The 13,120-nt window shown below is 48.2% G+C and overlaps 1 protein-coding gene across 1 annotated transcript in view; it reads right to left on the minus strand.

The window, feature by feature from the left end:
• The window catches only part of LOC142578642 (vacuolar protein sorting-associated protein 37A-like), a 43,991-nt gene that overhangs the window by 20,148 nt on the left and 10,723 nt on the right, over positions 1-13,120 (minus strand). The window contains exon 6 of the mRNA XM_075688072.1: positions 7,925-7,992. Within this exon, the coding sequence (XP_075544187.1) occupies positions 7,925-7,992 (68 nt within the window). The remainder of the gene's footprint in view (positions 1-7,924; positions 7,993-13,120) is intronic.

Consider the following 13,120-nt stretch of genomic DNA (forward strand, 5'->3'; position numbering starts at 1 on the left):
CGAAATCTCGAAAGGTCCTAAAAGTGTAAGGATCTGGCTGACCTGAAATAAAGTTCTGGCCACGACCGGCTATTGTGTCTGGCAAACAAGCTTTTCTAGTCTGGTTTTATTCATTTTTCATGTAGAGTGCGTCTTGAAATGATTAACAATCGGGTGAATGCTCCTGAAAATGAGTAAGTGTGCATGGCGCGCTTTTTGCCGTAAATTGGCGGAAAGTAGCGCGGCTTCGCCCTGGGATGCTGCTAGGTACAGAGCAGAAGCAATCATGTTGAGATTGTGCAGCTGTACGCGCAAAAAAGCCGCTCGAGTAGCACCAGAGCCGCGCCCACCACTACAACCGCTCTTTGAGCTTGTTTAGCTGCAAAACTGCTGCGCTGAGAAAGAAAAATATTACCGCTATCAGCCGTTAGTCGGGTACAGCTTTTTGTGGCCATGCAGGGGAATTGCTACGAGCGCGAGACGCCTGCTTCTGCGCTGTTCTCGCACGCTCATGAGCCAGAGACTTAAGCGTGTTAGCTGACAGCTCGCGCTCTTAACTACCACTGTATACAGAAAGCTGTCCACGATTATTGCATCTTATAAATATTAACACGTCTTTGCGGTGCGTGCTTAAAAAACGATGCGGTTTAACTCGGCCTACCGGCAACACGGTAACGCAAGCGTACTGAATTTAACAGAAGCGCACGGCGGGCGCTGCCGAAATGAGGGTAAGTTGTGGCGCCACCTGTTGCGGCGCGCCGTCCCTCCTGAACAGTCACGTGGTATTTGCGCGGACACGCGCCGCCATAGGAGCCGGCGTAGTGAGCAGGTCGCGAGTAATAAAGCCGGTCGTGGATGCACCTAACTATACCACCAGAACAACAGTGAAAACCAAGAACAGCAGTTCCTCAAGATGCAGCTAAGACAAAGCAACAAGGCTGCTTACCAAAGGCTGCGCCACATCAAACACCACCTTCCTTGTGACACTGCTGTGTCAGTGTCTCCCAGCATGCAACAGCCTGAACTGGTGTTTGCATTTCGGCTGTGGGGAGCACAGCCGAAATGCACAACCGTGTCGTCGCAGTCACATTGAGAGCCGGAGAGGCATGTTGGAGAGGCGCACTATGCCCTCTCCTGCTTCTCCCTCGCGACAGGCGCGCACCCTTCCTCTCCTACTAGCGGGAAGGCTGCTGACGGGCGAGGAGGACATTCCCTCGCCAAGGTAAAAACGTACAAAACAGCGCCACTGGGGGAGACCCTCTCTCTCTGACACCGGACCACTAACCTGCCGGACTGGAGTACCTGCTGCAACCCGTGAGTGACCTCATTTGCCTGACTATCCCAGGCAATGAGGCCAGCCTATTATTACTTATTACAGAGAGGGCGCCCCTCTGCCAATGCTCTTTATTGCTGGTAGCAATAAATATTGTTACAGTTGACACCGCTGATTGCCTTGTAGCAGCAGCAGCATCGGGGTCACACGACAGATGACGTAGACGCTCGCGTCTACATGAGGCACGAGCGGCTGGCACGCTCCGGCACAGGCTAGCGTTCCAAAAGAGATTAAGTGCTACGCTAAGAGATCGAGTGTCGGTTCTTCCTCTCCTGCGAGAGCCCGAGACTTGACCGGTCTACGTGGTCGCTCGTCGCCACAGTTTGGTGACTCTGGACGTGATACTGCTATACGCTCCTGTGGAAGAGACAACCATGGACCAGACCAACGCTACGAGACCTCAAGGCCAGAACGCTTCCGAGGAACACGGTGAGCCCTCCTGTTCCGCCATCGCTGTCCGCCTCCCACAGTACTAGGACCAGCATCCTTCGGTGTGGTTTCTTCAGGCCGAAGCACAATTTCAAATCGCTGGTATCCGCTCTCAAGCCTCGAAGTTCCATTACGCCATCGCAGCGCTGTCGCCTGCCGCCATTGACGAGGTAGCAGATTTGTTGAACTCCCCATTGTCTGCCGCCGCCTATGACGATCTCAAGGCAGCACTGCTACAGCGCACAGCAGCTTCACAACGTTCTTGCATCCAGCAACTTCTGTCCGCTGAAGAACTCGGCGACCGACGCCCTAGTCAACTTCTTCGCCGAATGAGCCAGCTGCTCGGAAACAACGCGAGATACATCGACGACACGCTGTTGCGCGAATTGTTTTTGCAACGACTCCCGGCTAACGTGCAGATGGTCCTGGCGACAGCCTCTACCATGGACCTTACCGGACTTGCCGCTTTGGCCGACAAAGTCATGGAAGTAGCCACCCCAACCATCGCAGCCACGTCACCGTCTCCGGGTGACAATACAACCGCTCTGCAAACTCTTCCCTGCTCTTCCGCAGTGCAATCTCCGCTCGACTCTTTGTGTGAGTGCCTGGAACGCATCATCTGCGGAGCGGAACATCGCCCACGCAGCCGTAGTTCCAGCAGATCAAGACGCACGGGCACCCGCAATGAAACCTCAACTACAATGCCTGGCATTTGCTACTACCACCGCCGTTTTGGAAACGACGCTCGTCACTGTCGGCGTCCCTGCGCTTGGCAGGGAAACAGGCCGGCCGACCTCTAACGGCGACGAGTGGTCCGGCCCAGCACACAAGTCGCCTTTTCTACGTGACGGACAGAGTTATGGGACAACGATTCTTAGTTGACACAGGTGCTGACATCAGCATTCTTCCCGCAAAGCACTCCGACCAAAAAGCGACACCTGTCTCGTTTTTGCAAGCCGTCAACGGCACCAGGATTCCAGTTTTCTCGTCACGCTCCGTCATGCTAAACCTTGGCCTTCGACAAGCGTTCCGCTGGATTTTCCTGGTTGCAGACGTCCGTCATGCAGTCATTGGAGCAGACTTCTTGCATAACTACGGACTCGTTGTGGACATTCAACGACGCCGTCTCATCGACTCCGTGACCCAGCTATCCGTTCCTGGCGTCCCATCATCAGGCACATCGCCCATAGTGCCTATTTCTGCCATGCTGGGCGAACCTTTCGCCGCGCTCCTACGCGAGTTTCCCACTTTGACGCGCCTGCCGGACTGGACGCAACCGGTGCAACATGACGTGTGCCATCACATCGTCACCTCCGGCCCACCGGTCTATTTCCGACCCCGGCGTTTGTCCCCGGAGAAACTCAAGATCGCTCGCGCGGAGTTCGAACACATGCTGCAACTTGGCATCATCCGCCCTTCCTCCAGTAACTGGGCATCACCACTTCACATGGTGCCTAAGAAGACGGGAGACTGGCGCCCATGCAGCGATTACCGGGCCCTAAACAACGTCACAGTTCCTGATCGCTACCCTCTACCGAACATTCAGGACTTCACGGTAGCGTTGCACGGTGTGACGATCTTTTCTAAGATCGATCTCGTTCATGCCTACCATCAACTAACGGTCGCTGAAGAAGACATTCCCAAGACCGCCATCACCACACCCTTCGGTCTTTTCGAATTTCTTCGCATGCCTTTCGGTTTACGGAACGCGGGCCAATCCTTTCAGCGTTTCATCGATTCCGTCAGCCGAGGTTTGCCTTTCGTTTTTACATACATTGACGACCTTCTCGTCGCAAGCTCTTCGGCAGAAGAACATCTTCACCACTTGCGGTTGTTGTTTTCACGCCTTGCCAGTAAAGGAATTGTCATCAACGCCGCCAAGAGTGAATTCGGTCAACCCGAACTCGAGTTCCTCGGTCATACCGTCGACGCTAACGGCATTCGACCTCTGCCGTCCAAGATTCGCGTCATCGAAAACCTTCCCCGACCGACCACACTCACCAAGCTTCGCCAATTTCTCGGATTCGCCAATTTCTACCGCCGATTCATTCCCAAGTGCGCACGACTTATGGCTCCGCTAGACGCTCTCCTTGTAAACAAACGCAAACAAGTGCTTCAGTGGACTGAAGAGGCCACCGACGCTTTCACAAGAGTCAAGTCTGCCCTCGCCGACGCCACGCTGCTTAGACACCCAAAGCCAGACGCACCCACTGCCATCATGACCGACGCTTCAAACACCGCCGTTGGTGCCGTTCTGCAGCAATTCATCGACAATGCATGGCATCCACTCGCTTTTTTCTTCAGTTTGAAGCCTGCGCAGTCCCGCTACAGCGTGTTCGGCCGTGAATTACTCGCTGTTTACCTGGCTATCAAACATTTTCGCCATTTCCTAGAAGGCCGTGCATTCACTGTTTTGACTGACCACAAGCCCCTTGTGCACGCAACGAATCGTTCGGCGTCCTGTTACTTGCCCCGCGAGATTCGACACCTTTCCTACATCTCCGAGTTTACAACAACGTTCCGCCACATCAAGGGCACCGAAAACATTCTAGCTGACGTTCTGAGTCGTGTCAATGTCGTTTCCACGTTGACATCGGAACCTTTCATCATCGAGGCCGACTTACTCGCCAGTCAACAGCGTGACGACACTGAACTTCGTACACTCCGGAATTCGTCAACGTCCCTGAAATTGGAAGACGTCGTTGTGACCCCAGATGGTACGTCCATAGTCTGCGACACTTCTAACGACACACCTAGACCATACATTCCGGCATCCCTTCGCAGATGTCTATTCGAAACCGTGCACAACCTGTCGCACCCTGGCATCCGCGCGACACAGAAGCTTCTTTCCAGTCGTTTCGTTTGGCCTCGGCTAAACGCGTAAATTCGCGATTGGGTTCGCTGCTGTTTGTCGTGTCAATGTTCGAAGATCCAGCATCACCCCAATCCACCTGGCAAGTCTTTTCTTCCACCGGATGCCCGTTTTGACACCGTACACCTGGACCTCGTCGGCCCTCTCCCACCTTCGAAAGGTTACTGCTACATACTGACACGCATCGACCGTTATACACGGTGGCCAGAAGCTACACCTATATCTGACATCTCAGCGCCAACAGTTGCAAGAGCTTTCATGTCTACGTGGACCGCAAGGTTCGGCTGCCCATCCACAATAATCACAGATCGCGGTCGGCAGTTTGACTCAGCACTTTTCAACGAGCTACTCAAACTACTCGAAACGACACGTTTTTGCACAACTGCTTACCACCCGCAGTCCAATGGACTAGTTGAACGTTTTCACCGGCATCTCAAGGCCTCCCTTATGGCACATGAATCGCCAAAGGAGTGGGTCCTACATTTGCCCCTCGTCTTACTTGGCATCAGAGCCGCACCCAAGAGTGACCTAGGTTGCTCCTGTGCTCAGCTAGTCTACGGCACTCACCTACGCCTTCTGTGCGATTTCTTTGTCGCCACCACCAAAACCCCTATGCCATCACCTGCCGACTACGTTGCCGAACTGCAAGCTTTCTTCAGCCAGATACGCCCCGTGCCTAAACTTTGACAAGAAGCAAGGTCCCCGTACGTTTCTCCCGCACTCACCTCTGCTACCCACGTTTTCGTGCGTAACTGTGCCGTGCGGAAACCTTTGCAGCCACACTATTCCGGGCCATATTGTGTTCTAGAGCGTCGTCTGACAACGTTTGTTGTGAATGTCAACGGCCGATCAGACACGATTGCCCTGGAACGTCTCAAACACGCCTACATCGAAGCACCCGCGCCATCAGCTCCACCAATATGCGACGCCACCCTGCTGCATCCTTCATCGTCGCCTGCGCACGTGACACCCAAGACCAACGCCAAGACACGCCGCGTCACGTGGACTTTATATCGTTCGTCGAACTTTCCTCCTCTCTCGGGGGGGGGGGGAGCCCTCTGTAGCGGCAGCAGCATCGGCGTCGCACGAGAGATGACGTAGACGCTTGCGTCTATACGAGGCACGAGCGGCTGGCACGCTCCGGCACGGGCTAGCGTTCCGAAAGAGATTAAAAAGAATGCTACGCTAAGAGATCGAGTGTCGGTTCTTCCTCTCCTGCGAGAGCCCAAGACTTGACCGGTCTACGTGGTCGCTCATCGCCACAGCCTTACTCATTCGAACCCGACGTAACCGTGATTCCCGCGCTACGGGTTGGGGAGTACCACAGAGCGACTGTGTGGGGCTAGATCCGGAGCTCGCCTTCAGCCCTTGCCGCACGCAGAGTGGAACCCCCACACGGCATAGCTTGTGAATGGTGTTGCCCATGAATGTTTTACTAGATTAAAGTTGTGACCTATGCAGTGTCAAAACAAACATTCGAGAGTTCAACAGAATACCGTCTGGTCACATAAATCACTGTTAGGAAATAAGCCCATTTTTCTTAAATGTTTCTACTTTTGTGCTCCGAAAGCACGCAAGAGGCTATTAGAGAGGCTGTGGTGGTTAGCTCTGGATTAATTTTGGCCAGTTGGCATTCTTTCCTTAACTTGACCACTGAACATGGGTCACGGGTGAGCCATGAGCACCATGCCTAATTTTAAGGCTCGGCGCCCTTAGGGACTTGCTGCAGCCTGCACAACATAGCCTAAGGAGCAGACTTTCCTTTTCTTGGTAATCTATTATTATGTCATGAGGAGGCAATTTTTAGCGAGATCGCAGAGATGCACACCAATAATTGAGAAGACCACAGGCACCATGATAGCTGAGCGCTCAGTTCTCACGAAAACTATGTTGGTCTTGCAATTCTGCTGCATCCTCAGAAAATTGTACAAATGCTACTCTAGTAGCAGTGTGTCTAAGGATGATGTCAGATCATGAGATTTTAACTTGAATGATGCAGACCTGAAAAACCAGCCAAGACAGTCGTCAGCTGTTCAGCAGCGAGTTTTGTTTTCTTCCTTTTGATGGCTGACTGCCGTATTTACACAAATCTAATGCGCACCTAATTTTTAATAAATGAGGTCGAGAATTGCCTGCACATTACAATTGGAGATGAAACTAAAACTACATCCAGGCGTTGACAACAGCCTACCTACCGTCTGAGCCGTCAGACACAGTTTCGCCTCACTTGATCATAGGATTCTCTGGCAGTGGCAGTATAACTGGCATTTTGTCTTGTGCGGCTGCATTATAAGTGGTAAACACATACGTGGAGCTCTATGGGAGGGTAAACGGGAGCTAGAAAAGACCACATTATAGCCAGTCCTGCACTATAAGCGGTTACATTACAAGTTTCCAGAGCTGTACTGCTGAGGATGGGCAAAAGGTTAGCTTGTTTAGTTTGAACACAAAAGTACAATGCTTTGGCTAATTTGACCACCACCAACGCCCTCTCATTGGCGAAGTGGGTAGTAAAAACTTGGAACTACAAGCAATTCAGCAGACAGTGCTGCTGCTTCACTTGGCGACGGTGATGATGGCAGCAACCTGTCCTGCAGTTATCACGACGACTTGCACTCTGCCCTGGATGATGAGTCCTTGAGAGTATTTTGTCAGCGCCGATGACACTGTTGGGGTTTTTGTGCCACTGGCTAACAAGGTCAGTCCAGCACCTGTGTATGTCCTTTTTCATGTGTGCGTGATCCTGTCTACTTCAAGTGCGCTGCTTCATCAATATCATGGCTCACCAACTAGCCCTTTATTAATTTAATTGTTTCATTTTTCTGCCATTTGTTATTTGATCATTCGGATAATTCGACCAAATGTTGCGGTCCAGCAAGGGTCAAATTATTACTGGCAGGAGTCGACTGTCTAGAGCGCTTTTAGAGCCACATGAGAGAGAGCAATCTTATGCAAGATTGTGGGCATCCCGGTGCATGCAGTGGAGTAATATTTGGCTTGCATATTCATGGCAGCATTGTCAACAGATTGTGAACATGTTTCTTTTACCATGTTCAAGAAGTGTTGCAGTGCCCTTTTAAAAGAAAAGTGAAGATGTATCCAATAATTTTGCCTAAGAATTGTTAACTAGAAATTACTACTTGAAAAGCTGTTTAACAAAGTGAAGCACATTGCAGCTCTCATATTTCTTTTTTTTTTTATAGCTTCATATGCAAAACACATTTAAGAAATATTTTTCTAGTATACTTTTTTTGTCACTCTGCCTTTAGCATGCAAATCTGTGGTCTATGTGTCATTCCCAATGATCTTACCTTAGCTTGTGGAGCTGTGGAAACTGACAAGGTGACATAGAACTCTTGAAAGGACTTGAGCAGGAACTCTGTCCCAAGAAGCAAAAGACTTATGAGCATATGTGAGGCCAGCTACAAACACAGTTCATAAAGGTCTAGCAGTGTGAATAGTGCGTGGTAAAATGACCCCGACAAATTGTAATGCAAACAAAATGAGAGACAGTTTAATGATAGAAAGATAGAAATTTCAGCCTGAAGGACTCAGTACCTTACACCGACAGAAGGGTAAAATGGGAAAGAAAGAAGAGATGGGTGACAGTTCAGATGATAACAAAACAAATGCATGATGTCACACACATGCAATATCAATGCTTTGGACTAATGAAGAGTACGTAGCCAGCATCGTCTGCACAACCTGCATTACTTGTAATGCTGTTTTAGGTGCAGTTGCATTCAAACCAGCATGATTAACATCCAATGACGTGCAAGGTAAGTTGCACTGTCTTCAGTCAAACCTCATAAATAGGAAAACAGGTTCATTATATATCTGATATTCATTATAAGCATACACACTATCAATGGGGAAAAAAAACATCACACAATGAGCAAATCCCAATGTTTTGATGAGCTGACAAGAGAAAACGGCGCACCACAATAAAAAATTGTGCAGGGTTTTTGCCGATGAACGTATCCCATAACCTGTCCATAATGGTCATCAGTAGCAGTGACATACTTTGCTGAGAAAAAGTAAGTTTTGTTCAGGGATGATATTCTAAAAACAAATAACCAAATTCTGGCGTTTTACGTGCAAAAACCACAATATGATTATGAGGCATGCTGCAGTGTGATATTCCGGACTAAGTTTGACCACCTGGGGTTCTTAACGTGCACCTGCTGCATGGTACAAGAGCATTTTTGCATTTCGCCCCCATTGAAATGCAGCCGCCGTGGCTGGGATTTGATCCGGCGCCTTCTGGCTTAGAACCACAATGCCAAAGCCACTATGCCACTGTGGCAGGTGGCAACGTTCTCGAACTATCCCTCCCAGTGACACTATCATGTTTGTGAGATTTTATCTCTGCACCAAACGTCCGTTAAGTAGACGCCGAAAACGTTCCTAGCACAGTATAAAGATAGTGAGCTTGGCACAGCACTAGAAACTCTGTCAGCTGCAACCATGTGGCGCATTCATCATGACCGAAAACTCAACACAGTGGAAAATGCCTGTGCCACTACCAATGCGAGAGCATCTGCACGCCATAAATGGCAAGGCATGTCCATTCCACAGCAACACTTCCATGGCAACACAACCGGTGGGTTCCACGATGCGCAGAGGAAAAAGAAAAATGAAGGGGTTTTATGCGACAAAACCAAAGTCTGATTATGAGGTACGCTGCAGTGGGCGACTCCAGAAATTTGAACCATCTTGGGTTCTTTAATGTGCATCTAAATCTAAGTGCACGGGTGTTTTTGCATTTCGCTCCCATCAATAAGCAGCCGCTGTGGCCAGGATTTGATCTCGCAATCTCGTGCTTAGCGGCCCAACACCATAGCCACTAACCAACCATGGCAGGTAGTGCAGAGGGGCATGCTAGCTGTCAGTGCTGCAGGGAATTGAGCTTTGCTTCACATGACTGGACTCTACTTTCATTAGTGAAAGCACATGTGGCAATGCGACCCCGAAGTGCTTTTGTGGCTAGAGTGGCTACGGCTTCTACTCGCAGAGATAACCAACGACGACCACAACCACCATGAGGAAGACAACACGTCAAATCGCAGAGTGGTTCGCAAAGAAAGCTTTGCTTAAAAAATTACACATGCAGATCATGTCCAGAAACTCAAGCAGTGCACCATGTGGCATCTGAAGCTTCAGTTGTTATTATACATTAGCTTGAAGGGGTAAGTGGCAGTGCCATGGGAATGTATGAATAACCAAGCCGGTCTGAAAGATTAGCCAACAACTGTATTTTGAATTTCTACTACTAGAACAGCACCTACAGTCAGCCACATGCAAACAAATTTTGCATCACCATAGCCGCTGCCGTCCTGGATCACACATTTTCAGATTTGTTGTACAGCTGAACCCCACAATAACAAAATAGGCAGGGAAAGCAAAGAAATTTACTTTCACAGTAATTTTCTTGTTGCACAATGAGACAGGACAGACAAGAAATGAGCTAACAAGTTTACTGTCAAAAGTGTACTGTTTACTAAAAAGTTTACTGTCAAAATTACATTCGCCTACTTTGGCGAGCCTTGCTCGAGGCTATTCACAACTACATTGCCGAATTGCTGACAGCACAAAGTGCGCTCAATGTGTTGGTCAACGATGGCGGTGTTGGCACGCAACGGTATTCTCGACGACTTTCACGAGAGTTTGCGAGACTCAGCACCGGATGTGTAGGCATCTGCAAGCAACAGTATTCTTGTACTAGTTGTGGCACAGCAGTTCTGCGGAAGCCCCTCAAAATGGGAGAACATTTTATGAAGGGGAAAAAAATTATCCACTCGTCTTGTAGCACAAAGCTACAAAGGAAACCCATAGTGGTTCCTCAAGAATAAAGCTTCACAGTTTCAAAGCTTCACAGTCTTAAAGCTTCAGAGTGGGTATGTTAGAGCAGCAGGGATGCAGCCGGCCATCAACCCGTTCCTTTTCTTCATGCAGTTCACTGCACTTGCATCGGAATGGACCAGCTGCCCGACGGTGACCAGCCGACTTGCTGTGACGCTTTCAGCTTTGCACTGCGCAACTGCGTCGCTGGACCAACTTCACGGAACCAGAATGGCATTATCCATATCTGATGCACTGTCAGACACCCAATGTCCTGCTTTGACGTCTATTGCTCAATGTGCGATACCAGAAATGTTCATCTACACACGAGTTCTGCTTCCTCATATTGATGCTTCCCTATTGTCAGTGCCATCACGCCTACCCGACTATTTAAAATGCCAGCTGCTAGCTGAACCTTCCAGTGGGCATGTTGGAGCAGCAGGGATGCAGCGGGCCATAAACCCGTTCCTTTTCTTGGTGCAGGTTGGTGAAGCTCCTTCTTGTTATTGTAAAAAATCGAACGTGTTTCTGCTGCTCCTACCATGCCCCAGTGTTTTTTACACCATTACTTCTGATTGTTTCAATGTTATCAAAATGCTAATATTGTGTAGGGGCATAGAAGAAAACCCTGGACCTGATGACCTGAATTTACCACCGGAGTTAGCAGTTGTTGAAACTATTGTTGCACATGTTGGCTCGCGTCATGATGAACTAAGGATAATGCTTGACGATGTCAAACAAAGTCAAATCGCCCTAGAACAAACTGTGTCTGACATTAACACTAGACTTGCCATTGTAGAAGACCGCGTAAACAACTTAAATGAGTGCCAAACTAATGGCCGGCAACAAGCAGTTGCGGACACAGTTCGCGAAGAAGGTGCCGAATTTCGGAGCAAGCTAGACGATACTGAAGACCGCACATGTAGGCGAAACCTAATTTTTTACGGTCTTGCTGACTCGTCAAGTGAATCCTGGGCTGAATCGGAAGAAAAGGTTAAAGCTCTTGTATGCAGTACCTTAGGTATGCAGTTATCATCTGACAGTATATCTCGAGCCCATAGATTAGAAGCATACGTAGCTGCTAAATGTCGACCAATAACTGTAAAATTTACAAGCTTTAAAACAAAAGATGCTATATTTTCTAATAAGGGCAAACTTAAAGGATCAGGTGCAAGCATTTCTGCAGACTTCTGCAAGGCAACCCATAATTGCCGAAAGAAACTTGCAGAGTATGGCAAGGCAAGCCGACAGCCCTTTTTCTTGCGACATAATAGGATGTTCATCAACAAAAAATGCCTTCTTGTACTCCTCACAAACCAATACTGTGTACGAAATTCCCCAGATTGCAGATCGTTCTCTGCTTTTGTCAATCGCTTCTACATCACGGCAGGATAACCCGCCAAAGAGATAGCACAAGTCTTCTAGGAGGGGCGTGCCTACCATGAGCAACATTTTTGTCTTTACAAACATTAGAAGTGTCATTCACAAACGAGATGATTTGTATTCTATCATTGATGATTGTGCTGCAGATATGGTTGTACTGACAGAAACTTGGCTTTCAAGTAAAATCGCTGACAATAAAATTTTATACTGGCAAAATGATTATAAATTCTTTAGATCTGATCAAAGTGAAAGAAAAGGTGGTGGTGTGCTTATTGCAGTATCAAAGTATCATTTCTGTCAAGATATTCCAGTCATATCGCCACTAGAAATTATGTGCAGATGCGTTATTTCGGACGTCACAAAGTAATTATTTGTGCCTGTTACCGTGCACCTCAATCTTGTGCGACGTTCTGCGATTCTTTATGTGACGCTTTGAATAACATTCATGTACGAAACCCAAATTCTCCCCTTCTAGTTTTAGGTGATTTTAATTTCCCAGATATTTTGTGGGGTAGCAGCCATGGCTTGCTTTGTACGCATACTAATGAAAGCTCAGATTTTGTTAATTTCTGTCATGATTTCAATTTAACCCAATTAGTAAAGAAACCTACGCGAGTTACTACTACCTCATCAAACATGCTAGATTTAGTCCTTACTTCAATCCCAGATGTGTTTTCAGCATTTACATATTTGCCTGGGCTAAGCGACCATTGTATCCTTCACTCTCCTTGCAACTTTCCTTTCGAGCGAGCGCCACAGCACAGCAAAATCATAAGAAATTATGCTAGAGTGAATAGCGTCGCTATTGACGTCGAAATGCAATCTTTTTGCGAATTGTTCCTGCGCTTCTACACGTATAATAGTGTAGAAGAGAAGTGGGCAATATATAAAACAAGAATGCTTTCCCTTATTGAGAAATATGTATCTTTGCGTAAAATTCATTCCAAATTTCGCTTTCCTTAGTTCACTCCACTGCTCAGCCGTCTACGAAACAAGAAAAAAAGAATTTACAGAAAAGCAGTATCAAGTGATAATGCTGAGCGCTGGGCAGCTTATCAAAATTGCGTCTCTGATGACAAGCACGAACTTGAAGCGGCCAAGCACAATTTCTTTTCAAGCACACTTCCTTCTCTGCTTCAAAATAAACCGCGTAAATTTTGGAAAGTGGTTAGTGGTAAACCGAAACAAGATATCTAACTATCTGATAAAATGGGGAATGTCATACCATTTGATATGTGCTGTGTTGCTCTGCACAACGTATTTAAAGGGGCTCTGAACCACTT

This window comes from Dermacentor variabilis, chromosome 4, assembly GCF_050947875.1.
Source record: "Dermacentor variabilis isolate Ectoservices chromosome 4, ASM5094787v1, whole genome shotgun sequence".
NCBI classification, from domain to species: Eukaryota; Metazoa; Arthropoda; class Arachnida; order Ixodida; family Ixodidae; genus Dermacentor; species Dermacentor variabilis.